The following is a 26,641-nucleotide window of genomic DNA, read 5'->3' as shown; positions in this document are numbered from 1 at the left end:
TCTTTTGTGTAAATTCCTTGATGGCCACAGCTCGGTAATGTCAGGTCCAAGTCTCATTCTGGCTTCCCAAAGTGCTCCAGTGTGCCACGCTGTGCATGAATAGCCTGTCTCTATGCTTTGCCATTGTAAAATGATATGTGTATAGATTTTCAAATTTCTTTAGATTTTGTGTTACAATATGACCCATGTTGTAATATAGGAAGGATAAAGGTAAGCTGAAAATTGTGAGCTAAAATGTGACATCAAAAAACTGCAGATGCTGCAGATCTAAAACAGAAATTGCTAGTGAAACTCAACTGGTCTGGCAGCATCTGTGGGAAGAAAGAGTTAATGCTTCAAATGTTAATGAAGAGTCACTGAACTCAAAATGTTAGGTTTTGCAGTGAAGTAATTTTTAAAATGACTTTTGGGAAATGTGGCTTCACTGACAATGCCAGCATTTGATTCCTATTTCTAATTGCCCTTGAACTGAATGGCTTGCTCGCCCATTTCAGAGGGAAGTTAAAAGTCAATCACTTGGGCGAGACTGGTAAAGACAGCACATTTCTTTCCCTAAAGGACCTTCATGGACCAGGGGAGTTTTTGTGATAATTTCATGGTCATCGTTATGGTGACCAGCTTTATAATTCCAATTCTTTTCTTAACTGCATTTTAGTTTCCATTTCGCTCTAAAATCCCTGAAAGGCATTTAATTTTTTTTTAATTTTAGAAGCAAAATAATTTGAATTTCAATAACCATTTAATTTTTGATTTCAGACAAGCTCAGACCGCTTCAGTAAGCCCAGTCCGAAGGAGCATGTTGTCAAGAATATCATTGGTACGTGAAATGTGGCCTTGTAACTTTTCAGTTTGTTCCTAACATGACTTTCAGATTTTAAAAAGTCTTGTTTAGTACTACCACCAAATAATTAATGGTAGTCCTTTGATGAAAAGGGAGGGAGATAGAGAATATGTTGGATATCTGATGAATTCTTGAAGCGTGCATCAGGTCAAGCAGAATAAGCCAAAAGGGAAACGAGTAAAATGGCAAAGAGTGAATATGAAAATAGAATGACAGTTAACATAAAAAGGATCCCAAATATCATCATCTGGCTTGTGTATGGTAAGAGATGACGGTGATCCCATTAGGGACAAGGAGGATAATATATGCTTCGGTGCAAGGCTGGAATGCCTAATAGTTACTTTGTACGGTGTTTACTACGGAAGAAAATGCTGACAAAATATCCATAAAAACAGTGATAATTGACAATGTAAAAATTATTAGCCAGCATGTACTGGAAAGGGTGACTCAGCTAAGAGTGGGTAGGTTGCCTGCTCCACATGGCTTGCATTACAGGTTGCTAGAGGAAGTGGGAGCGGAGATAGCAGAAATGGTTGCAGTAATTGTCCCTACAACTGGGAGGTGCCTAAAGTTTGGAGAATGGAGAATTTAATGCCGTTTACGAAGAAAAGTTGAGGGTATCCCTTGTAACTACAGACTGCTTAATTTAATCTGAGTGGTGGATAAGAGTTTAGAAACAATAATCGGAGGTTTGAGTTAATTAAGGAGAGCCTGCATAGATTTATGATCAAAAGATCATGTGTAACTGTTTCCATTGACAGTGAAGTAACTAAGTGAGTTGATGAAGGGAAAACAGTAAATGTTGTCTGTTAGGATTTAAAAAAAAAGTTTTACAATGTGCTGGATGAAAAAAGAAACAAACAAACCATCCACCTAGCCAGTTGATTTTATTTTCATGCTCCACTTGAGCCTCCTGTCAGCTTTCCTTCTCTGAATTATCTATTCCCTTCTCCCTCAAATGCTTGCCTGGTTTCACCTTAAATGCATCTATATTATTTGCTTAAACCAATTTACAAACATTGAATCCCATGCTCTGTCCATACTTTGAGTAAGGAAGTTTCTTCTGAATTCGCAATTAGATTTCTTGGTGAGTATCTTTTAAAATAACAGCTTCTAGTTACGCTGTTCCCCATAAGTGATTTGATTTATTGCTACATGTACCTAAATACAGTGAAAAGTTTTTTGCGTGCAATACAGGCAGATCATAATGTACAAAAACACAGATCATAGGGTGATTGAACAGAGTGAGGAATACAAAGTTACGGCTGCAAAGAAGGTGCACAGAAAGCAAGATCAGCATTTGATTTGAAACTTTACGGGTCCGTTCAGAAGTCTAATAACAGTGGGAAAGAAGCTGTTCTTGAACTTGTTAGTATGTGAGTTTAAAATTTTGTATCTTCTGCCTGATGGAAGAGATTATAACTGGGATGGGAGGGGTCTTTGATGTTGGCTGCCTTTCCGCAGCATCGAGAAGTATAGATAGGGTCATTTGATGAAAAGTTGGCTTACATGATTGTCTGGGCTGTGTTCTTAACTTTCTGTAGTTTCTTGTGGTCCTGGGCAGAGCAGTTGCCGTACCAAGCCATGATGCATCCTTTCCTTAAATTCTTTTGATAATATGACAGCCAGAACTGCGTGAGATACTCCTAAGTACTTTATTGCCTAATCAAGGTTCGAATCATTTTTTTTCCTTTATTCATTCATGGGATGAGGGCATCACTGGCTAGGCAGCATTTATTGTCTATCCCTAATTTAGTTAAGAGTCAACCACATTGCTGTGGGTCTGGGGTGACATGTAGGCCAGACCAGGCAAGCATGGCCGTTTCCTTCCCTAAAGGACATTAGTGAACCAGATGAGTTTTTCCGACAATTGACAATGGATTCATTGTCATTCCAAATATTTATTGAATTCAAATTCCACCATTTGCCATGGCAAGATTTAAACCCGGGTCTCCAGAACATTGTTTGCGTTAACAGTCCACCAATATTACAACTAGGCCATCGCCTCCCCTGATACATGCTCGGCATAACTTCAATTCTGTCCCTCTAGAAGTAAAGCATTGTTTTTTGTTTTATGGTCTTGCTAATTGGTGTATATTTTATGGTCTAATGTCTGTGACATACATGATAGTGATTTATGCGTTTATGCTGAAGCTCCATTGTCCCCTACCACACCAAACCTGTGCTTTGCAAATATTATGTGACCTCCCTGTTCTTCCTATGAAAATGCATTACCTCATTTATCTGTTAAATGTCATCTGCCAATTAATTTCCCATTTTGCAATTTTACCTAAGATCAATGAGCAGAAATTTGCTCCAATTAAATAGTGGGGAAGCTGAAGCCATTGTTTTTGATCCTCCTTCAGAACCTGTTGACTAGCTTTTTATTCAATCACTGGACATGGGCATCACTGGCTGGGCGAGTACTTTTTTGCCATCATTAATTTTTATTTCTATTCATTTGTGGGATGTGGGTATCACTGACTGGGCCAGCATTTATTGCCTGTCCCTCATTTCCCTTGAGAAGGTGGTGGTGAGCTGCCTTCTTGAACCGCTGCAGTCCATGTGCTGTAGGTAGACCCACAATACCGTTAGGGAAAGAATTCCAGGATTTTTGACCCAGTGACAGTGAAGGAATGATGATATATTTCTAACTCAGGATAGTGAGTGGCTTGGAGGGGAATTTGCTGGTGGTGTTCCTGTGTGCCTGCTGCCCTTGCCTTCCAAATTGTTGTAGTGCTAGCTTTGGAAGCTGTTGTCTAAGGAGCCTTGGTGAATTTCTACAGTGCATCTTGTAGACAGTAAGGAAAGCCGTTACTGAGTTTTTGTGGTGCATGCTTGTGGATGTGTGCTAATCAAGCAGTGTGCTTTGTCCTGGGTAGTGTCAAGCTTCTTGTATTGTTGGAGCTGCACACCCAGACAAGTGGGGAAGATTCCATCACACCCCCGACTTGTGTGTTGCATTGGTTGGCAAGCTTTAAGGAGTCAGGAAGTGAACGGTTCACTGCATGATTCATAGCTACTGACCTGTTCTTATATCCTCAGCATTTATATGACTAATCCAGTTCAGTTTCTCGTCAATGATAACTCTTGGGATGTTTATAGTAGGGGAGTCAATGGTGGTAATGCTGTGAATATCAAGTGGTGATGATTAAATTTTCTCTTGTCGGAGATGATCATTGGTTGGTACTTATGTGGTGTGGATATTACTTGCCACATCAGCCCAAGCCTTGATTTTGGGCCAAGGTCACTACCCTGAGTAACTAATGCAGAGATAGTCAGCTTTGCTCCAGGCTGACCTTCAACCATCTTCATTTGTGCCAGGTAAGACTCCAAACAGCAGTGTTTTGCCATTGACTCCAGTTTTGGTTGAGCCTCTTCATGCCACATTCTGTTAAATGTAGAATCGATGTCAAAGGCTGTCATTGTCACTTTGCTTCTGGAGTTCAGGTCTTATTACAGCTTTTGTCCAAAACATAGAAAAGAGGTCAGGAGCTGAGTGGGCCTGAGAGAACCCAAACTTGGCCTCAGTGAGCAGGCTATTGCTAAGCAAGTGCTGCTTGATAGCACTCTTGATCTGTTCCATCAGGTTGGATTTGTCCAACTTATTGTGCAGAGGACATACCTGGGCAGTTTTCCACCTGGTCAGGTAGATGCCAGTTTTGTAACTGTACTGGAACAGCTTGGCTAGGGGCATGAAAGTTTTGGAACACTAGTCTTCAGTACTGTTGCTGGAATGTTTTCATGTTCCATAACCTTTACTGTATGTAGTGCTTCCAATCATTTCTTAATATCATATGGCTGAATTGACTGAAAACTGCCATCTGTGATCCTGTGGGCCCTCTGGAGGAAGGTGAGATTGACCATGTACTTTGGTACTTCTGGCTGAAGATTGTTACAGATGCTTCAGCCTTAGCTTGATATGCAGGGCTCCCCCAGTGAGTTGTTTAATTGTCTGTCACATTTCTTGACTATATGTGGCAGGACTGCTGAGCTAAGATCTGAATATTTGGTTGTGGAATTACTTATGCTATGCTTTTGCTGTGTGCACACACGTAGTTCTATTATATAGCTTCAGCAGATTGACACCTCTGTTTTAGGTATGCTGGATGCTGCTCTTGACATGCCCTCCTAAACTCTACTTTGAACCTGAGCTGACCCCCACCCCCTGCTTGAAGGTAATGGTAGAGTGGGGAAATGCCAGGTCATGAGGATGCAGATTCTTTTGGAGTACAGTTTTGCTACTACTGATATATCCCAGGATACTGAGTCTTGAGTTGTTAGATGTGTTTGAAGTCTGTCCCATTTAATGCAGCGTTAGCGCTACAGAACACGATGGAGGGTATTCTCAACGTGAAGGTAGGACATTGTTTCACTCTTACTGATTCTTGGCATGGACAAATTCATCTGCAGTTGGCAGTTTGCTAAGAATGAAGCCAAGTATATATTTCCCTCATTTTGGTTTCCTCACCACTTGCCACACATCATCCCTTGTTAGGCAAGGGATTCAAGGTTATGGGGGTAAATAGGAATGTGGAACTCTGAAAACAAGCAGATTGGCCATAACGTTATTGAAAAGTGGAATAGACTTGAGCCATGTGGCTTATTTCTGTTCTGTATTAATATGTTTGTATTATGATCTAATCTAATATTCACTCATGCTTACTCTTTTATTTTGATTAATAATAAAATCCTCTTTCTTAAAGTTTTCAACTAACCAATTGAGGAATGTGTTACAAATTGCCTGCAGTGAATGGGTTTCTAGCTCAAGTTAATTGCTTTCCTAAAATGTATATTTTATCAGTAATTTTGCATGAATGTATGTTAGCCAATTTCGTTTGGCATCTCTAAAACCTACACTTTTTTTGCCAAATCAGGTGGGCTATCTAATCTTACAGTCTTAAACTTAATCAGGCTAGAATAAGAGTTTCAGTGCCTGGTGTGACCAGTATAGAAATGGATACTACTTGCAACAGTGTTCTCTTACTCTGTCTTCTGAATTTTTGAATCTTGATCTTGTATGTGTGATCCCTCAGTTATTGGAAGCAGCACTCTTTGATTTGGGAACAAAAGCAAAGTTGCTGGAAAAGCTCAGCAGGTCTGGCAGCATCTGTGAAGGAGAAAACAGTTAATGTTTCAGGTCCGGTGACCTTTCCACAGAATTTATACTGGTCCCCTGATTACATGATTTTAAACAAATTTTGTACTGTAATCTGTGATATTCTTTTCATTTTGCAAGTTTATCAATAAATTTATAATCCCATGTAACTCCACTAAAGTCTCCATATCCTTTTGTATAGTCTGTTTTCTACTGGGCAGTTCCTCGTGGTTGAATATAACATGCTTTCACACTAGAATTTTTTTCAGGCCACCTTTATCCCTGCTGTCTGCCTTCTGACCCATGGTGACTGGTGGCATTCCATAGCGACAACATTAGGATCACCAGATATGCACGCCATACAGACGATTAGAACAAAGGAACTAAGGGCATTGTTGCCAAGTTTGCAGATGACACAGTAGTCTTGAGGAAGTGGATAGGCTGCAGAAGAACCTGGACAGATTAGAAGAGTGGGGAAAGAAGTGGCAGATGGAATGTAAATGTGGAAAAGTGAGAGGTTATGCGCTTTGGTAAGAAGATTAGAGACATAGGCTATTTTCTAAATGGGGAAAGGCTTTGAAAATCTGAAGCACAAGGGGATCTGGGAGTTCTACTTCAGGATTCTCTTTTCAGGTTAACATGCAGGTTCAGTTGGCAGTTAGGAAGGCAAATGCAATGTTGGCATTCATTTCAAGAGGGCTGGAATATAAGAGTAGAGATGTACCTGTGAGGCTACAAGGCTCTGGTCAGACTGCATTTGAAATATTGGGAGTAGTTTTGGACCCCGTATCTAAGGAAGGATGTACTAGCATTGGAGGAGTTTCAGAGGAGGTTAAGAAGGATTAATTCCTGCAACAGTCAGAGGGTCCCCTTTGTGTTCCTCTACCGTCCCACTAGCATCCACATCCAGAGGATCATTAGCAGCCATTTATGCCACCTCCAGTGAGATGCCACCACCAGACACATTCCCCTCCCTTCCCTTGTCAGCCTTCTGCAGGGACTGTTCCCTCTAGGACACCCTGGTCCACTCTTCTTTCACTCCCAACACACCCTCCCTTAGCACTTTCCACTGCAACTGCAGAAGGTGTAACACCTGTCTGTTTACTTCCTCCCTCCTCGGTATCCAATGGCACAAACACCGTCCAGGTGAAGTAGCGTTTTAGCTGCATTTCACACAATCTATTCTACTGCATTTGCTGCTCACAATTTGGTCTCCTCTACACTGGGGAAATGAAGCATAGACTGGGTGACCGCTTTGCAGAGCACTTGCGTTCTGTTCACAAAAAAGACCCTGAGCTTCCAGTTGCCTGCCACTTTAACACACCACCCTGTTCCCTGGCCAACATCTCTGTCTCAGTCTTGCTGTTCTCCAGCAAAGCTCAATGCAATCTGGAAGAACTGCACCTCATTTTCCGCCTGGGGACCCAGCAGCCTTCTGGACTCCATATCGAGTTCAGTAACTTTATGGCCTGAGCTCTTCCATGTCCTTACCCCAACCCCCAAAATCAGGCCCTGGTATCACATAGTTCGCTATTACACATCACCCATTGTTAGCCACTAACAGTCCCCATTAACAGTTATTCACCCTCTTAACTAGATCGTCATCCACTCCTTTGTCTGTCTAACTGCACTTCTGCCTCTTTGGGCTCTATCCCCACCTATTGTTTATTCCTTAGCTCCTCCCCCCACTCTATCTTCTGCATGTAAACTGACATTTTCCTCGCTACCATTGGTTCTGAGAAAAGGTCACTCGACCTAAAACGCTAACTCTGATTTCTGTCCACAGATACTGCCAGACCTACTGATTTTTTTCCAGCGATTCCTATTTTTGTCACTGATTTACAGCATCCGCTGTTCTTTGGGTTTTTACAAGGATTACCTTTGGGGTAAAGGACTTGTATGAGGAACGGTTGCTCGATGAGGTACTTGATGGAGTTTAGAAGGATGAGGGGTATCTGATTAAAATTTACAGAATATTGAGAGGCCTAGATAGAGTGATCAAGGAGAAGCTGTCTCCACTAGTCGGAGAGACATATTTGCAAACTTTGGTTCTCTCCCATGCGTGCTGTATCAAATACTGTTCTTTCCCAACTAGAACTTTTCAGTTCTGATGAAGGATCATTGGACTCCAAATGTTAATTCTGTGTTTCCCTCTACAACGCCACCAGACTTACTGAGTTTCTCTAGTACTTCCTGTGTTTATACCTACTTGTTCTTTAGCTGTTCAATGGCCTTTTCTACCCCATGAGGTTGGGATTATGCTGAAATGGTTGCAAGTAGCATTCAGTGAGATGGGGTCAATCATTCTGATTTGAAGACAAGAGTTTCTGTTAAGGAGATGCTTAATGTGTTCCTTCCATCAGGTATCAACAACATTTCTATCCTTAACGAGCACCTCTCTGTTCTTGGTTAGCTGTGAAGTAGGGCTTTGGGTGCAGGGAATGTAGGTAGTCTTAACTGCACTAAAGAAACTGTGCTCGTTGTGATTATTGGCTAACCCATCATCCTGTTATTTAGGCTATGGCGTCAGCCTCTGGGGAGCTGCTTTCTAAGTTGATTTGCTCTTTCAAGTTCAGAAATATCTTGCACTATAGCTTGTCAGCCCCTGGCTTTCACTAAGCTAGCCATGATATTTCCTAATTGAATGACTGAGCATTTCATCACGATACAGATTGTGGAAGCCTTGAGGGCAGACCACGCACTGTGGCCACCCTGTGTCTCTTGACATTGAGTTGCTGGCTGAATAGGTCTCTGCTATCAGGGTCTTTGAGTACTTCAGTGTTGATTTGCCTGCGGCATTGTTTCTGTTTCTATCACTGCTTTGAGGGAACATTGATGATGGAGCAGTTAGGCAGTGATTTGATTTAACTTGATTTTGATTGATTTATTGTCACGTGTACCTACATACAGTAGAAAGCTTTGTTTGCGAGCAGTACAGGTAGGTCATAGTAAGCAAGGACATACAGATCATAGGGTGGGGGCAGAAAAAACTAGACAGAGGGATACAAGTTTCTGTACATTGAACAGGGCGTGCGCTAGGAAAGACCAACATTAGCAAGATCAGCGTTACGTGAAGTTAGAGGGTCCGTTCATTAGTCTAATAACGGCAGGAAAGAAGCTGTACAAGCTTCTGTATCTTCTGCCTGACAGAAGAGGTTGTAGAAGAGTATTGCCAGGGTGCATTGGATCTTTGATGTTGGCAGCCTTTCCGCAGCATTTGGCTGTGTAAATGGAGTCCACGGATGGAAGGTGGACGTCTGTGATGGCCTGGCTTGAGCACACAACCTTCTGTAGTTTCTTATAGTCCTGGGCAGAGCAGTTGCCATGCCAGGTTGTTATGCACCCAGACATTATGCTTTAATTGTGCATCTGTAAAAGTTGGTGAGGGAATATGTGGACATGCCAAATTTTCTGAGCTGCCTGAGGAAGAAGAGGCATTGTTGTACCTTCTTGACCATCGCATATACATGGGAAGTGCATGACAAGTTGCCAGTTATTGTCACACTTGACACTGTCCACTCTCTCAACCTCAGCTCTGTTGATGTAGATGGGAGTGTGTTCTCCTCCTTTCTTTCTGAAGTGCGTGTCAGTTCTTTAGTTTTACCGGCATTCAGAGAGAGGTGGTTCTCATTGCACCACGTCACCAAGCCTTCTGTCTCCTTTCTGTATTCTGACTCACCGTTGTTTGTCCATCTTACCACGGTGGTGTCATCAGCAAAACTGGAGAAGGCATTCGTTCGGAATTTGGCAACACAGTTGTAGGTGTACAGGGAGTACAGTAGGGTGCTGAGAACGCATCCTTAGGGGGCTTCAGCGTTGAATGTTATCATGGAGGAGGTACAGTGGTCCATCCAGCAGTCATCAGCTCTTTTCATGGTACAAGTGAAATACATGTCCTTCACTGGATCATATAGTCAAACAGATACCAGTGCATGAAACAAGGATGTTGTAACTTTTTAGTATTTGTTTCTCAGACAAACAAGATGTTGGTTATGATAAGGCTAAACTCTAGGCATTTTGTCGGGAGTATGGTACTTTTGCTATTGGATTTCCCTTGCCCATCAATTTATCATAGAATCCCTAAAGTGTGGAGGCGAGCCATTGAGTCCACACCAACCCTCTGAAGAGCATCCCACCCGGATCCACCCCCTATCCTTTCCTTGTAGCCCTACGTTGCCCATGGCTAATCCACCTATCCTGCACATCCCTCGACACTATGGGCAATTTAGCATTGCGAATCCAGCCGACCTGCAAATCTTTATGTCCCCAGTTATCTGTATCATTATTCCTATATTATGGAGTCCAGTAATGTGCTCAATACTTCAACTGTGGATGTAAGATTTTATTAGTACTCATCTTGGTTTCTTTATTCTAATATTCTTGAGATAACATATAGAATTCAATTTTTTTAGGAAAAAAACCTTGGGAACCCAAGGTACTGCCTTTTTATGTCTTCTAAATTTAATGTCTGGTTTCACTGTTGGCAAGTACTGAGCTTACTCCTTTTTAAGAGTGTAATAATTGCTGACCTATTTGGTAAAATGCATAACTTCATATTTAGCTGATATTGAATTCCATCTGTTTTTAGCCCATTCGGAGCTTCAGTATTTCTTTACAGCAAAAAGCAGCTCTCTCATTTTGGCAGCATCTGCAAACAAAATTGGTATTCATAGAACATAGAACAGTACAGCACAGTACAGGCCCTTTGGCCCACAATGTTGTGCCGAACTTTTACCCTAATCCTAAGGTCTACCTAACCTCCACCCCTACCTTTATACTATCATCCATATGCTTATCTAATAGCCGCTTAAATGCCCCTAATGAGGTCGACTCCACTACCCGCTCCGGCAATGCATTCCACGCCCCTACCACTCTCTGAGTAAAGAACCTACCTCTGATGTCTCCCTGTATCTACCTCCACTCACGTTAAAACTATGCCCCCTCGTAATAGCTACCTCCACCCTAGGAAAAAGGCTCTGACTGTCCACTCTATCTATACCTCTGATCATTTTGTACACCTCTATCAAGTCACCTCTCATCCTTCGTCGTTCTAAAGAGAAAAGCCCTCGCTCTCTCAATCTTTCCATGTAAGACCTTCCTTCCGTTCCAGGCAACATTCTCTGGTAGATCTCCTCTGCACCTTTTCCAACGCTTCCACATCTTTCCTGTAACGAGGCGACCAGAACTGGACACAATATTCCAGATGTGGCCGAACCAGGCTTTTGTATAGCTGGAGCATAACTTCACGGCTCTGGAACTCAATCTCTCTATTAATGAAAGCTAACACACCATACACTGCCTTAACAGCTCTATCCACCTGGGTGGCAGCTTTCAGGGAACTGTGGACATGAACCCCAAATCCCTCTACTCCTCCACACTGCCAAGAATCGTTCAGTTAACCCTGTATTCTGCTTTCAAGTTTTTCCTTCCAAAATGAATCACCTTGCACTCTTCAGGTTTAAACTCCATCTGCCACTTCTTAGCCCAACTCTGCACCCTATCAATGTCCTTTTGTAACCTAGAACAGCCCTCCACACTATCCACAACTCGACCCACCTTCGTATTGTCCGCAAACTTACTAATCCACCCTTCTGCTCCTTCATCCAAATCATTTACAAAAATCACAAATAGAAGAGGACCCAGAACAGATCCTTGTGGTACACCACTCATAACTGTGCACCATATTGAATATTTTCCGTCCACTACCACCCTTTGTCTTGTAAGGGTCAGCCAATCCTGAATCCCATCTGCCACATTTCTCCCTATCCCATGCCTCTTTACCTTCTGCATGAGCCTACCATGGGGAACCCAATCAAATGCCTTACTTAAATCCATGTATACCACATCCACTTCTCTGCCTTCATCCACTTGTTTAGTCACCTCTTCAAAGAATTCAGTAAGGTTTGTGAGGCATGGTCTGCCCCCCACACACCCATGCTGACTATCACGAATCAAACTGTGCCTATCCAAGTGATCATAAATCCTATCTCTCAGAGCCCTTTCCAACAATTTGCCAACCACCGAAGTAAGACTAACTGGCCTGTAATTTTCGGGGTTATCCTTATTCCCTTTTTTGAACAAGGAAATGACGTTTGCCTCTCTCCAATCTTCCGGCACTATACCCGTGGACAGTGAGGACAAAAAGATCATCGCCAAAGGCCCTGCGATCTCTTACCTCGCTTCCCATAGAATCCTTGAATAAATCCCATCAGGCCCAGGGGGACTTATCTATCTTCAACTTCCTCAAAATTCCTAGCACATCTTCCTGACTAACAGCAACCTCATCTAGCCTACCAGCCTGTTTCACACTGCCCTCCTGTACAAGTAGGTACCTCTCAGTTGTGAATACCGAAGAAACGTATTCATTAAGAACCTCTCCTATCTCTTCAGGCTCCGTGCACAAATTCCCTTTACAATCCTTGATCGGCCCGACCCTTTCTCTGGTCATTCTCTTATTCCTCACGTACATGTAAAAAGTCTTGGCGTTTTCCTTGATCCTATCTGCCAAGGTTTTCTCATGCCCCCTTATAGCTCTCCTAAGCCCTTTCTTCAGCTCCTTCCTGGCTAACTTGTATCCCTCTAGAGCCTTTTCCGTTCCTTGTTTCCTAAACCTTACATAAGCATCCTTCTTCCTCTTAACCAGTCATTTGACCTCTCTTGAGAACCAAGGCTCCCTCACTCGACAGCATCTTCCCTGCCTGCTAGGGACAAACATATCGAACACACGCAGTATGCATTCCTTAAACAATCTCCACATTTCAATAGTGCTCTTCCCTGACAGCATCTGTTCCCATTTTATGTTACCCAGTTCTTGCCTAACAGAATTGTAATTACCCTTCCCCCAATTATAAACCTTACCCTGCTGTATGTACCTATCTTTTTTTCCATGACTATTGTAAAAGTAACAGCGTTATGATCACTACCGCCAAAATGCTCTCCTACCAACAGGTCTAACACTTGGCCCAGTTCATTGCCAAGCACCAAATCCAAAGTGGCCTCTCCTCGTGTTGGTCTGTCTACATACTGTATCAGGAATCCTTCCTGAATGCACTGGACAAAATCCGCTCCATCTAAACTATTAGAACTAAAATGTTTCCAATCAGTATTTGGAAAGTTGAAGTCACCCATGACTGCAACCCTGTGACTTCTGCACCTTTCCAGTATCTGCCTCCCAATCTGCTGCTCCACTTCTCTGAAACTATTAGGGGGTCTGTTTTAAAATTTTAAAAAAAAAACCCCAACAAAGTGACTGATCCTTTTCTTGTTCCGGACCTCAATCCAAACTGACTCTGTAGACCTATCATTCTCGAACTGCCTTTTAGTAGCTGTTCTCCCAGCCCTGACCAGCAATGCCACTCCCCCGCCTCTTTTTCCACCCTCCCTATTTCTTTTAAAGCATCTAAATCCCAGAAGTTCCAACAACCATTCCTGTCCCTGAGTTACCCAGGTTTCTGTAATGGCCACAACATCATAGTTCCAAGTACTGACCCGTGCTCTAAGTTCATCCGCCTTATTTCCGATACTTCTAGCATTGAAGTCTCCACACCTCAAACCATCTCTGTGTCCACAATTACGCTCCATCGACCACATTTCTTTATTAACAACCTCCCTCCCTGTTGGAAGGCTGAATACCTCATTCTCTGAATTACAAATCCGGTTCCCCACCCCCTGCCAATCTCGTTTAAACTGTCCAGTATAGCTCAAGCAAACCTCCCTCCTAGGATATTTGTGTCCTTGCGGTTCAGGTGCAACCCATCCTTCCTGTACAGGTCCCACCTTCCCCAGAATGTGCTCCAATTATCCACATAATGGAAGCCCTCCCTCCTACACCAGCCCTGTAGCCACATGTTTAGCTGCACTCTCTCCCTATTTCTTACCTCATTATCACGTGGCACTGGTAGTAATCCAGAGATAACTACCCTGTTTGTCCTGGACTTCAGCTTCCAACCTAACTCCCTGTACTCGTTTTTCACATTCTCCGTCCTTTTTCTACCTCTGTCATTGGTACCGATGTGTGCCATGACTGCTGGTAGCTCACCCTCCCCCTTCAGGATCTTGAAGGCATGATCCGAGACATCACGGACCCTGGCACCCAGGAGGCAACGTACCATCCGTTCATCTCGTTCGAGTCCACAGAACCGCCTGTCTGTGCCTCTTACTATTGAATCCCCCACTACAATTGCTCTCCTATTCTTCCCCCCTTCCCTTCTGTGCCACAGGGCCAGGCTCAGTGCCAGAGACATGTCCGCTATGGTAGGTCCCCCCATCCCCCCACCCTCCCCAACAGTATCTGAAACGTTATATTTATTATTGAGGGGAACGGCCGCAGGGGATCCCTGCACTCTCTGCCTCTTCCCTTTCCCTTCCTGACAGTCACCCAGCTACCTTTTTCCTGTACCTTCGATGTGACCACCTCCTTGTAACTCTTCTCTATCACCCCCTCAGCCTCCCGAATGATCCGTGGTTTTTGAGGAGGTGGAGTTAGGTGGAGTTGGGTGCACGTCTCACAGGTGAAGTCAGAGGGGACACCAGCAGTGACCCTTACCTCCCACATCCTGCAAGAGGAGCATGCAACTGCCCTAGCTTCCATTCCCTCTACTCTAGATTTCCAGAAGAATAAAAAAAAAGCGTTACCTTACTGACCCTCCACACAGTCTTTTTTTTGGTTAGAGGAGGAGGATGTGTGGGAGACACTTCACATGCAGTGTTTTGGGTTTAGCCAATGCCCGAATATATCAGTTCGTTCCTGGCTCGCGCTCTTTCCACACACGTGCTGCTGAAAACAAGAAGGCACGCTGCACAAGGTAAGTTTTTATACAGGGGAAAAAAACACCCTTACCTTCCTGTCAGCACTCTGGCTCGCGCTGCTGCCGCTGAAAAACAACATTTCTTCAAGTCCTATCTGCATATAATTGATTTACCTCCACTTTGCTTTTTTTAATCCAGTTTGCTAATTAGGAATGTGAGGGCATCAGAGAGAGTGCAGAAAATATTCACAAGATTGTTTCCAAGGCTGAGAAACTCCAGTTATGTTGATAGATTGTAGAAGCAAGAATTGTTTTCTGTGAGCAGGGAAGATTAGCAGATTTGATTTCGGTGTTCAAAATCATGAGAATTCAAGAAAGTATTCTTTGTTTGTAGAACATAAGAACATAAGAACTAGGAGCAGGAGTAGGCCATCTGGCCCCTCAAGCCTGCCCCACCATTTAATAAGATCATGGCTGATCTTTTTGAGACTCAGCTCCACTTACCCGCCCACTCACCATAACCCTTAATTCCTTTACTGTTCAACAATTTATCTAGCCATGCCTTAAACATTCAGCGAGGTAACTTCAACCACTTCACCGGGCAGGGAATTCCACAGATTCTCAACCCTTTGGGTGAAGAAGTTCCTCCTGACCTCAGTCCTACATCTACTTCTCTTTATTGTGAGGCGATGCCTTCTAGTCCTAGTTTCACCTGCTAGCGGAAACAACCTCCCTGCCTCCACTTTATCTATACCCTTCATAATCTTATATGTTTCTATAAGATCTCCCCTCATTCTTCTGAATTCCAATGAGTATAATCCCAGTCTACTCAGTCTCTCCTCAGAATTAAGGATCAGGCAGCACTGATCTAACATCTTTGGCAGAAGAAATAATGGTGGCATCAAGAAAATCTGTTTTTTACACAGTGGTTAAGATCTGGAATATACTGCCTGAGGTGGACTTAATCATGGCTCGTAGAAAAAATTTGAATGTTACATCTGAAGAGAATGTTTTGCAGGGCTAAGGAGAAAAGGTGATGAAGTAGGCCTACATAAAGTTCTTATAGAGGTCTGTCTTGAACATGACTGACCAAATGGTCTATAGTTTTCTGAATTTCATACCACTTAATTTTCTCTAGCAATCTACTGTCTGTACCTAAATAATGGTAATGACTTAAAGACAAGTCCTCTTCAAACTAAATTCAGATATTTCTTAGAATTGGCCTATTTCGTAGAATTCCTACAGTGTGGAAGCGGGCTATTTGGCCCATCAAGTTCACTCTGACCATCCGAGGAGCATCCCACCCAGACCCACCCCCTACACCATCCCTGTATTTCTTACCCTAGATACTGTGGGCAATTTAGCATGGCCAATGCACCTAACCTTTGGACTGTGGAAGGAAACCGGAGCACCCATAGAAAACCCACGCAGACATGGTGAGAATGTGCAAACTTCACCCAGACAGTCGCCCGAGGCTGGAATCGAACATGGGTCCCTGGCACTGTGAAGCAACAGTGCTAACCACTGAGTCACAGTGCCGAAATTATAATGGCCTTAACTGTTTGCTTGCATCACTTCCAGAGAATTTCTACATTGGGTAACACGCAGAAATGATCTATCCTCGTAATAGCTTGAAAATCCTGTTGCTTGAGTCCATAGTGTCTTTATGTTTGACTTGATTGATTCCTGATCAAAAGGAATGTTGCCTTTCCTACTACTCAGCTTCCTTTCAGTTTGAATCCAATTAAGAGAAGCCTCGATTTTAAATACTAGCTGCTCAAAATTTTATTAAAAGCATAACAAAAATAGTTTCCATGTTTTTAAGTTTGTCTTCCGTTTCCCATGCCCCATCATTGGTGGCCCTTTCTTCACACATCTAAACCCTAAACTCTGGATGTTGCTGTGTCTTTTCACTTGCCTCTTTTTTCCTTTTGAGGCTTCTTAAATATTCGCCTTTCAACCAAGTTTCTCAATGGCTCTTCTAAAATCTCTCCCTTTGCTGTAGTGACAATTTCTGTCTGATTTAGTTTCTTTGAATTGCCTTGGGTGTTTTGTTTATTGAAAATGCAATGTAAATGTAAGTTGTTGATTTGAAATTGCCATAGAGGAGGGAAAAATCCCTTTTATGTATAAGACTAATTATGCAAGCTTTGTCTAGATCAAGCATGTTTGATACTTAATCCTGTGTACCTTTTTTGCTTTATTTCCAGCTTTAAACCACTTTTTTGAAAAAGTATATACCAAATGTACTGACCTTCATTGTACAGGTTTTGATATGTTTAGTGATTATGCATTTACTGTTAGTAGTTGATCTGCAATATTTCGATTTGCTTTATATTGCTTTTGTTTTCTTTCAGCCAAAACCACCTCAGTACATGATGCCGTTACCCCAGTTACATTACACTGGACACTACATAGAGCCCTATAAATCTTCTCAAGGTAAAGTACTTAAGGATATTTAAGACGATATTGCTTAAAGTCGTCATCTTCATTAGGGTTTTCTTCTGTTGCTTTCTGTAATTCAAGTTTAAGTGTCCAAAAACAGTGGAATTCAAACATTTTTGACAGTCATTGGAACTTGCAATTGTAAACCTCTGTTCCAAAAAAAAAAGCCTGGAAGGTATATAATATTGTCATATTAATTTGAAAGGTATCAGACATGTTTGAAGAAATAGGGATATGGTAGGATAGTGATTGTGTTAGAAGATTAGTAATTCTGTGCCTGGACCAATGATTCAGGATTTAAAATCTCTTGACAACTAAATTGTGTAAATTCAGTTAATTGAACAAATCTATTTGAAAGGTAGCAGGAGTACAAACTTGGGCATTCACTTCTAGTATGGGTTGCATAACAATTTTGACCAGAAAATGCCTTCATCTATGGCTATGATTTGTGCATGGGTCTAGAGGTTTTTTGCTTTTGGACATACCGTTGAACATCAAGTAACTGTGGAGAGCTGCTAGTTTAAAAGAAACACCGAAACAATTTTTTTTTTTTTTTTTTTTTGTTACTCCATTGAAGTATCTGACAATTTTAAGTAATTGGACACTAGTACCTAAAACAAAATGTCTCATATAAAGTATTTGGTCCAGAACCAGGCATCGCAGTCTAAGAATACAGAGTAGTCCAGTTAGGACTGAGATGAGGAGAAATTTCCTCACTGAGAGGTGAGCCTATGGAATTTGCTACCACATAAAGCAGCCAAGGCCAAAACGTTGTATGATTTCAAGAAGGAGTTGGATTTAGCACTTGGGATTAAAGGGATCCAAGTGAAAAGCAGTAAAAGGCTATTGAGTTGGATGATCAGCCATGATAATGAATGGAGGAGCAGGCCTGAAGGGCTGATTGGCCTACTTATCCTATTTTTTATGTTTCTATATTGATTCAACTTGTTTCGCTGCTAAGCTAACTTGACTGTAGATTGAAGATCACCATTAAATCTGAGTGGCTCAGCTATTCATTCTCCATACCCTTCACTTTTTTTTTTACTTAATTTCAGACAATATTTACATGAACAATCAAAATAGCTTCTATCAATCGCAAACCAGTTTGGATAGAGCTCCATATGAATACAATGGTCGAATCCGAAATGGCAGTATCTATAGTGCACATAGCACCAGCTCTTTAAATAACCCACAGCACTTTATGCAAGCATCTCCGATGTCTTCAAATCCTAGCATGACTGGAAGTGATGTAATAAGAGGAGATTACATCCCAACCAATAGACACAGTGCAATTATTCCACCGTCCTATAGGCCAACTCCAGATTACGAGACTGTTATGAGGCAGCTAAATCGTGGAATGATTCAAAATGAAAGGCAAAGCCATTCTATGAGAAATCTTAATATAGGTAATTCTTATGCCTACAGTAGACCAGATCCACTTGTTTATAGCCAACCAGAAATCAGAGAACATTCTCAGTTCAATTCACAAAATATGTATCAGTACCCTTTTCATTTGAACTATAGTTTCCATAGTCAATCTCCATATATAAATTCAACTGATCGACGTCCTGTTGTTGGGGCTGTTAGTGTGCCAGAATTGACTAATGTTCAATTACATGCTCAGGATTACAATGCTGCAAACATGCTGAAAACCCAAGTATACAGGCCTCCTCCACCCTATCCTTATCCAAGACCTGCAAATAGTACACCTGACCTTTCCCGACATGTGTATGTTAGCAGCAGCAATCCAGATCTGATTACAAGGCGTGTGCATCACTCCGTACAGACTTTCCAGGAGGATAGTTTGCCTGTTGCGCATTCACTACAGGAAGTTAGTGAGCCCCTAACTTCTGCCAGACTACATACAAATATTCATAAACGTAACAGCATTGAGATTGCTGGACTTGTGCACAATTTTGAGAGTTGGAAAATAAAAGAAAGGACAGTGTCCACACCAGGCACCGAAACAAACTCGGAAAAAGTAACTCCTGCAAATTCACAACCAAATGTTTCTTTTGAGCAAACAAAACCCAGAGAGACTGAAGTTCACAAAGACAAAAGTTACCAGCACGGGCGATCTTTCTCGGATGCAACTATGCTGATTCACAGCAGTGAAGATGATGAGGAATATGATGCAAGGTGCATTGACCAGACATCTCAGATGCTACACCTTGATTCCACATCTCCAATGTCAGCCAAGTTAAATCAATTGATTAATGAACCACTGCCAGACTCTCTGTATAGTTCTGCACCTGCTCTCGGGAGACAGCAGAACTCAGAAAAGAGAGCACAAGAAAGGGAGGTAACAGAAGCAATGCAGTTTCTTCCATTTGTGTCTGAGTCTGACCTCAATACAGTTGGAAAAATCCAGATGAGAAGGCAGGCTTCCAAGAAGAGACCAATGTCTGAAGTGCTTTCTAGTAGATTATATGCAATGGAAGCTCTCCCACCACTTGGGGTGAGTAGTTTAACAAGTAATTCTTTATCTTGGCTGTAAATATATTAGTAATGTGCTGTACAACATTATAAAACATTTGTTCAATTAAAATTGTGTATAGGCTTATTTAGAGTCATAGAGTCATACAGCATGGAAACAGGCCCTTTGGCCCAAACTGGTCCATGCTGACCATGGTGCCCACTCAGCTAGTTCCAATTGCTGGCATTTGGTCCGTGTCCCTCTAAACCCTTCCCATCCATGTACCTATCCAAATGTATTTTTTAAATGTTGCTATTGTACCTGTCTTAACCACTTTCTCTGGCAGCCCATTCTGTTATACACACCACTCTCTGCGTGAAGAAGTTGCTCCTCAGGTCCTCCTTAAATCTATCCCCTCTCACCTTAAACCTATGCCCTCTAGTTTTCAATTCCCCATTCTTGGGAAAAAGACTATATGCATTCAGCCTATCTGTGCCCCTCATGATTTTATACACCTCCATAAGGTCACCCCTCATTTCCTATGTTCCAAGGAATAAAGTCCTGTGCTGGCCAATCTCTCCCTACTGGTCCTGGCAACATCCTCGTACATCATCTTTGCACACTTTCCAGTTTAACTATGACTTTCCTGTAACGGAGTGACCAAACCTGTACATTATACTCAGTGTGGCCTCACCAATGACTTGTACAGCTGTAACATAACATCCCAACTCTTATAGTCGGTGCCTCGACCGATGAAGGCCAGCATGCCAAATGCCTCCTTCACTCTGTCTACCTGTGACGCCACTTTCAATGAACTATGTACCTCACACTTATCAGCATTGAATCGCATTTGCCAGTCCTCAGCCGGCTTCCCCATCTGATCAAGATCCCTCTGTAATTTTTGATAACCTTCCTCACTATCAGCAATACCTCCTAGTTTTGTATCATTCGCAAACTTACTAATCATTCCTTGTACATTCACATCCAGATAAATAACAAACAACAAAGGTCCCAGCACTGACCCCTGTGGTGCACCACTAGTCACAGGCCTCCAATCTGAGAACAAACCTTAAAACATCACCTGCTTCCTACCATTGCGCTAATTTTGAATCCAATTAGCTAGCTTTCCTTGGATCCCATGCGACCGAACTTTCATGACTAGCCTGTCATGTGGGACCTTGTCAAAGGCCTTACTAAAGTCCATATAAGCAATTCCACTGCCCTACCCTCATCCATCCTCTTGGTTACCTCTCTGAAAAACTTTAAAAGATTTGTCAGACATGACTTCCTGCGCACAAATCCACGGTGACTATCCCTAATCAGACCTTGATCCAACATTTGGATAGTCCTGTCCCTCAATATCCTTCAATAAGTTGCCCACCATTGATGTCAGGCTCACTGGACTATAGTTTCCTGGCTTGTCTTTGCTACCTTTCTTATACAATGGAACAACATGAGCCACCTTCTGGAACTTCACCAGTGGATAAGGATGAAGCAAAAATCTCAGCAAGGGCGTCTGCAATTTCTTTCCTAGCCTCGCACAATGTCTGAGGATGGACTAGATCAGGCCCAGGGAATTTATCTACCATAATGTGCTCTAAGGCTGCAAATACCTCCTCTCAGGTAATGTGCATGCGGTCCAAAATATCCCCACTTGTCTCCCTCATTTCCATAGCATCCATGCTTCTGTCCTCAGTAAACACTAAGGAGAAAGATTCATTAAAACTCTCCCCCATCTCCTGTGGCTCCATACATAGATGGTCATACTGATCTTTAAGAGGAACTATTAGCTCCCTATTTTAATATAGCTATAAAATCTCTTGGGATTATCTTTAACCTTATCTGCCAGATCCATCTCATACCCTCCTTTTTGCTCTTCTGCTTTCCCTGTTGAGTGTGCTCCCACACTTTTTTTATAATCATCTAGCGATTCACTTCAACCCACTTAAACCCAATGTATTCCTCCTCCTTTTTCATGACCAGAGCCTCGATATCCATCATCAGCCAGGGATCCCTAAATCTGTCAGCTTTTCCCTTCAGCCTAACAGGTCCATACTGTCCCTGGGCTCTTGATACCACACTTTTAAAAGCCTTCCATTTGCCAGTTGTTCGTTTTCGTTGAAACAGACTCACCCAGTTGACCTCTGCTAGATCCTGCCAAATTGTCTCTGCTCCAGTTTAGCACCTTAACCTGTGGACCTGTCCTATCTTTTTCCATAACTATGTTAAAAGTAAGACATGGACGTTTAAGACATAGGAAGCCACTTGCCCCATTAAGTTTACACTTGATTCTTCGTAGAACAATCCAGTCAATCCTGTTCACCTTGCATTATTGCCTAACTTTGCAAGTTTATTTTGCCGAAGTGCTTATATCTCCGCTTCCACCATCCACATATCAGGGAATTCCAGTTTATTAACAGTCACTGTGTAAAATGGTTCTTCCTCACGTCCCTATTTGTACCTCGTGTCCTCCCATCCTTATACTATCAACTAAATGGGAACAGCTTTTCATTTGACTACTTTATCTAAACCTGTCACCGTCTTGTAACACCTCTATCAAATCTCCCTTCATCTTCATTTGCTCCAAGGAAAACAGCCAAGTTTCCTTAGCTTAACGTTGCAGTTGCCTAACTAGAACCTTGTACAGATTCAGCACAACTTCCCTGCCTGAGTCCTTATACTTGGTTAATTAGTCTTCCAATATGTCCTAAAATTTCAGAGATTACACATGAACGCCCCAGGACCCTCTGACCCTGTATAACCTTGTAGATCTGTGCCAGTAAGTGACGATTGCCTCCTGCTAACATAAATTGCCACTCAATTCTTAGTATTAAATTCTAACTGCTACTTGTTTGGCCATTCTGCTAGCCTGTGTCCTGTTGCAATCAGTTTTGTTGTCTTTGCTGTTTGAAACACTTCAAGTTTAGTATCATCTGAAATTTTATCATTTTTACCCTGTATTCCAGTATCCAAGACATTTATATATTAAAAATGCAGTGATCCCAGCACTGGCACTTAGGGACCTTTTACTATCTACCATCTTCAGATCTAAAAAGCATTCATTCATTACGAATCACCAACTTCTGTCCTTAAACGAATTTTTCTTTATCCAAGGTGACAGTGACCCTCTTCTTCCATGACCCTCCATTTTGTTAACCATTCTGCAAAGTCGTAATTTCCAAATGAATTACTTCGAATGCCTTTGGACTGCATCTATTGCTTTTCCTTCATCTAACATCCATTTACTTCAAAAATGTGTTTAGAATAATCAAATACAGACTTTTTTACAAATCTGTAATGCTGGTTACATTAATTTAAGAAGGTGCATGAGAAAGGATTCTTAGTGCCATTTTTATTCTACCTAAGCTGAAGAAGCAGCAAGATATAGGAAGTGACAAAATTGCTTTATTGGTTTGGATGCATCCCAGTAAAATATTTCATGATTGATGTGCAGGCTAGGTAAATGGACCAGCACCTATGTCTTTTTGTCATCAGTTATATTTGCACACCTTGACATTCCTATGTGCTAATGCAAGCTCCAGGTGCACCATTACAAGGTTGCATAACTTTGCAACTTGCTGCAAGGACCCCTGAAACATAACTGTGCTACTGCTAATATCGTCCATGTCACCAACCTCCAAAGCTTTTCTGCCTCTAATTTATTCCAGGCTAGTTTTTGTGCATCAGCTAATGTGCTGGTTACATACACATACATACAAATTAGGAGCGAGAGTATGTCATTCAGCCTCTCATGCCTGTTCTGACATTCTTTGAGGTCATGGCTGATCTAATTGTGGGCCCAATTTCACACTCCCACCATTTTCTGATAACCTTTGACTCCCTTGTTAGTCACAAATCTATTTTATGTATCTGTCCTATCTTGTCCATCTTATTTCTCCTCACCTCTTAGAAGATCACTTAGTTTTAATTTGGGTCCCATCATTCCATGTCATTCTCGCATGAGGGACATTCTTTCAGCATTCACTATGATAGGTCCTGTTGGGATCCTGTAAGATCAACTCTTCTAATCTCCAATGGATGCAGACCCAGTCTAACAACCTGTTCTCACATCATAACCCACCCCATCGCAAGTATCAATGGAATGAAGTGGAGTAAACCCTGTCTGCACCTACTCCTAACACATTTATATCCTTTCTTAACCAAGGACACCAAAACTACACAATACTCCAGATGTGTTCTTACCATTGCTCTGTACAACTGCAGCAAAACATAGCTATTTTTATTTCCATTCCTCGTGATAAATAGCAACGTTACATTTAAGTTCCTAATCTCCTGCTGTATCTAAATATTAATGTTGCGATTCATTCACCATGACACCTAGAACATTCTACCTCACTTCTGAAAGCTCCCTCCATTTAAATAACATTTTTTTGTATTCTTCCTGCCAAAGTGGACAAGTTCACATTTTTCTGCATTATATTCCAACTGCAAATTCTTTGTCCATTTGCTCAACCTATCTTTATCCCTTTTCAGGCTCCGACATCCTCATCACAACTTACCTTCCTACCTATCTTGATGGCATCAGCAAATTCATTCATTTCGTATTCATTCATGAGATGTAGGTGTCAGCATTAAGAATTCTCTCCTGACCAGTCTGTATTACAATTAACAATGGTTACATGATTGCCATTAGGTTGGTTATTCCAGATATTTATTGAATTCAAATTTCATTATTTGCCATGGTGGGATTTTAGCCAATATCACCAGAACTTCATTCTGGACTTCCAGTCCAGTGACATTACTAGCATGTCTTCTGAAATAACTGCACAGAGGCTAGTATTCCATCACAAATTCACCTTTATTTACAGATGCATAGATCTTGACACTGATCCAGTTTCCTCAGAGCCAGCTCACCAGAATGACCAGGACCTCTGGCACTCCTGTTTCTATCTGTCAGCCAGGGCTCCCTGATTGGGGCTGTTAACCTGTTCTAATCAGGGAGCTCAAATTCTGAGATCCACCTGGCTGACCTTGTTACAGTCACTACATCACCACCTCCCTTGGTGTGGATTAAAATTACCCATGTGTTTTTTGTTCGTTTTTCACAAGACCCCATTATTTTTTTCCTGTAAACCTCCTAATATGGTTACTGTTAGGAGGCCTGTATACGACGTTCGCCAGCACTGTCTTACCTTTACTATTTTGCGTCTACCCAAGTTGATTCTGCATTTTGATCGAGAGAATGAGGGATATCTCTCTATTGTATAAATGTTATCTTTAATTTACAGAACTACCCTACATTTTTTTTCTTAGCTTTCTATCCTCCTTAACTGTTATGTACCCTTGAATATTCAGATCTCAGTCTTTTATAATCTTGCAGACATCTCTCTGAAATAGTCACCAGATCATTGGTATTTTTCTATTCATGCTATCAATTTTTCTGTTTTGTTACAAATTCTGTGCATTCAGATACAGAGCCTTGAGGTTTTGTCTTTTTTTTTTACTATTTTCGTATACTCTATCCATAACTGCTGTTGCATTCTTAGGTTTGCATGTTCTGTCCTAAGCTGACATGTTTTGACCATCACTACTTATTTTTATCTTTCCTTGTCTTCTGGATTGAATCATCATATATTTCCCAAACTTGATCCCTCACCTCTACTATTTAGTTTAAAGCTGCATCTACTACCCGACTTGAAAGTATCATCGAATGGCACTTTCCCATCAAAGATGCAATGCTCACCAAAGAGTTGCATTTCAGAAACAGTGCATTGTCATTGACAACCATGTGACCACATGTCCAGATTCTGTTCCACCATTGCTTGTTCCTGCTCACCTCTGCAGTGTGCCTCCTGTTATGCCACCTTTTTGAATTAACACTTTGATATAGCTGAATTGTTGCTTCTAAATGCCAATAAGGGAGTACATGGAATGCTGGTTTATTGTTCTTTCAGGCCTGCAAAAACTGAAAATGAAAAGTATATAATTACTGAAGTTCTCTGAAAGGAGAGTCCTGCTAGACTCCAGTGAACTGCTTCTCCATCCACATGATGCTGCCAGACCTGTTGAATTTCTCCAGCACTCTTTATTTCCGATTTCTAGCATCTCTGCTATATATTGGACTTGTTTCCAGTAATGCATTACACACATCTGTCTTAGCTATTGCGCTGCTGTATGTCCTACCTTCAGGCTTTTATGTCTAAATGGCACAGATTTGAATGTCTTTGGTAGACAACTTGCTTAATGATCTATCACCAGATTTGGCTGGATCATTTAAGGCACTGAGATAACAAGGTGTAGAGCTGGATGAACACAGCAGACCAAGCAGCATCAGAGGAGCAGGAAGGCTGACGTTTCGGGCCTAGACCCTTCATCAGAAATGGGGGAGGGGAAGGGGGTTCTGAAATAAATAGGCAGAGAGGAGGAGGCAGTGAGAAGATGGATAGAGGAGAAGATAGGTGGAGAGGAGACAGACAGGTCAAAGAGGCGGGAATGGAGCCAGTAAAGGTGAGTGTAGGTGGGGAGGTAGGGAGGGGATAGGTCAGTCCAGAGAGGACGGACAGGTCAAGGAGGCGGGATGAGGTTAGTAGGTAGGAGATGGGGGTGGGGCTTGAGGTGGGAGGAGGGGATAGGTGGGAGGAAAGACAGGTTAGGGAGATGGGGACGAGCTGGGCTGGTTTTGGGATGCGTTCAGGGGAGGGGAGATTTTGCTGCTTGTGAAGTCCACATTGATACCATTGGGCTGCAGGGTTCCCAAGCGGAATATGAGTTGCTGTTCCTGCAGCCTTCGGGTAGCATCGTTGTGGCACTGCAGGAAGCCCAGGATGGACATGTCGTCCGAGGAATGGGAGGGGGAGTTGAAATGGTTTGCGACTGGGAGGTGCAGTTGTTTAGTGCAAATGGAGCGTAGGTGTTCTGCAAAGCAGTCCCCAAGCCTCCGCTTGTTTTCCCCGATGTAGAGGAGGCCACAACGAGAACAGCGGATGCAGTATACCACATTAGCAGATGTGCAGGTGAACATCTGCTTGATGTGGAAAGTCTTCTTGGGGCCTGGGATGGGGTTGAGGGGGGAGGTGTCGGGGCAGTTGTAGCACTTCCTGCGGTTGCAGGGAAAAGTGCCGGGTGTGGTGGGG

General features: G+C 42.3%; 1 protein-coding gene across 2 annotated transcripts in view; it reads left to right on the top strand.

The window, feature by feature from the left end:
* ptpn21 (protein tyrosine phosphatase non-receptor type 21) overlaps window positions 1–26,641 on the top strand; it is an 89,988-nt gene that overhangs the window by 42,769 nt on the left and 20,578 nt on the right. For both annotated transcript variants that reach the window (XM_048600013.1, XM_048600014.1), the window contains 3 exons: window positions 757–817; window positions 17,044–17,125; window positions 18,187–19,589. In XM_048600013.1, coding sequence (XP_048455970.1) covers window positions 757–817; window positions 17,044–17,125; window positions 18,187–19,589 — 1,546 coding nt within the window. The remainder of the gene's footprint in view (window positions 1–756; window positions 818–17,043; window positions 17,126–18,186; window positions 19,590–26,641) is intronic.

Source organism: Rhincodon typus, chromosome 8, assembly GCF_021869965.1.
Source record: "Rhincodon typus isolate 14 chromosome 8, sRhiTyp1.1, whole genome shotgun sequence".
Lineage (NCBI taxonomy): Eukaryota > Metazoa > Chordata > Chondrichthyes > Orectolobiformes > Rhincodontidae > Rhincodon > Rhincodon typus.
The sequence above is the reverse complement of the archived record's forward strand: the minus strand, read 5'-3'. Positions and strand labels throughout refer to the sequence as shown.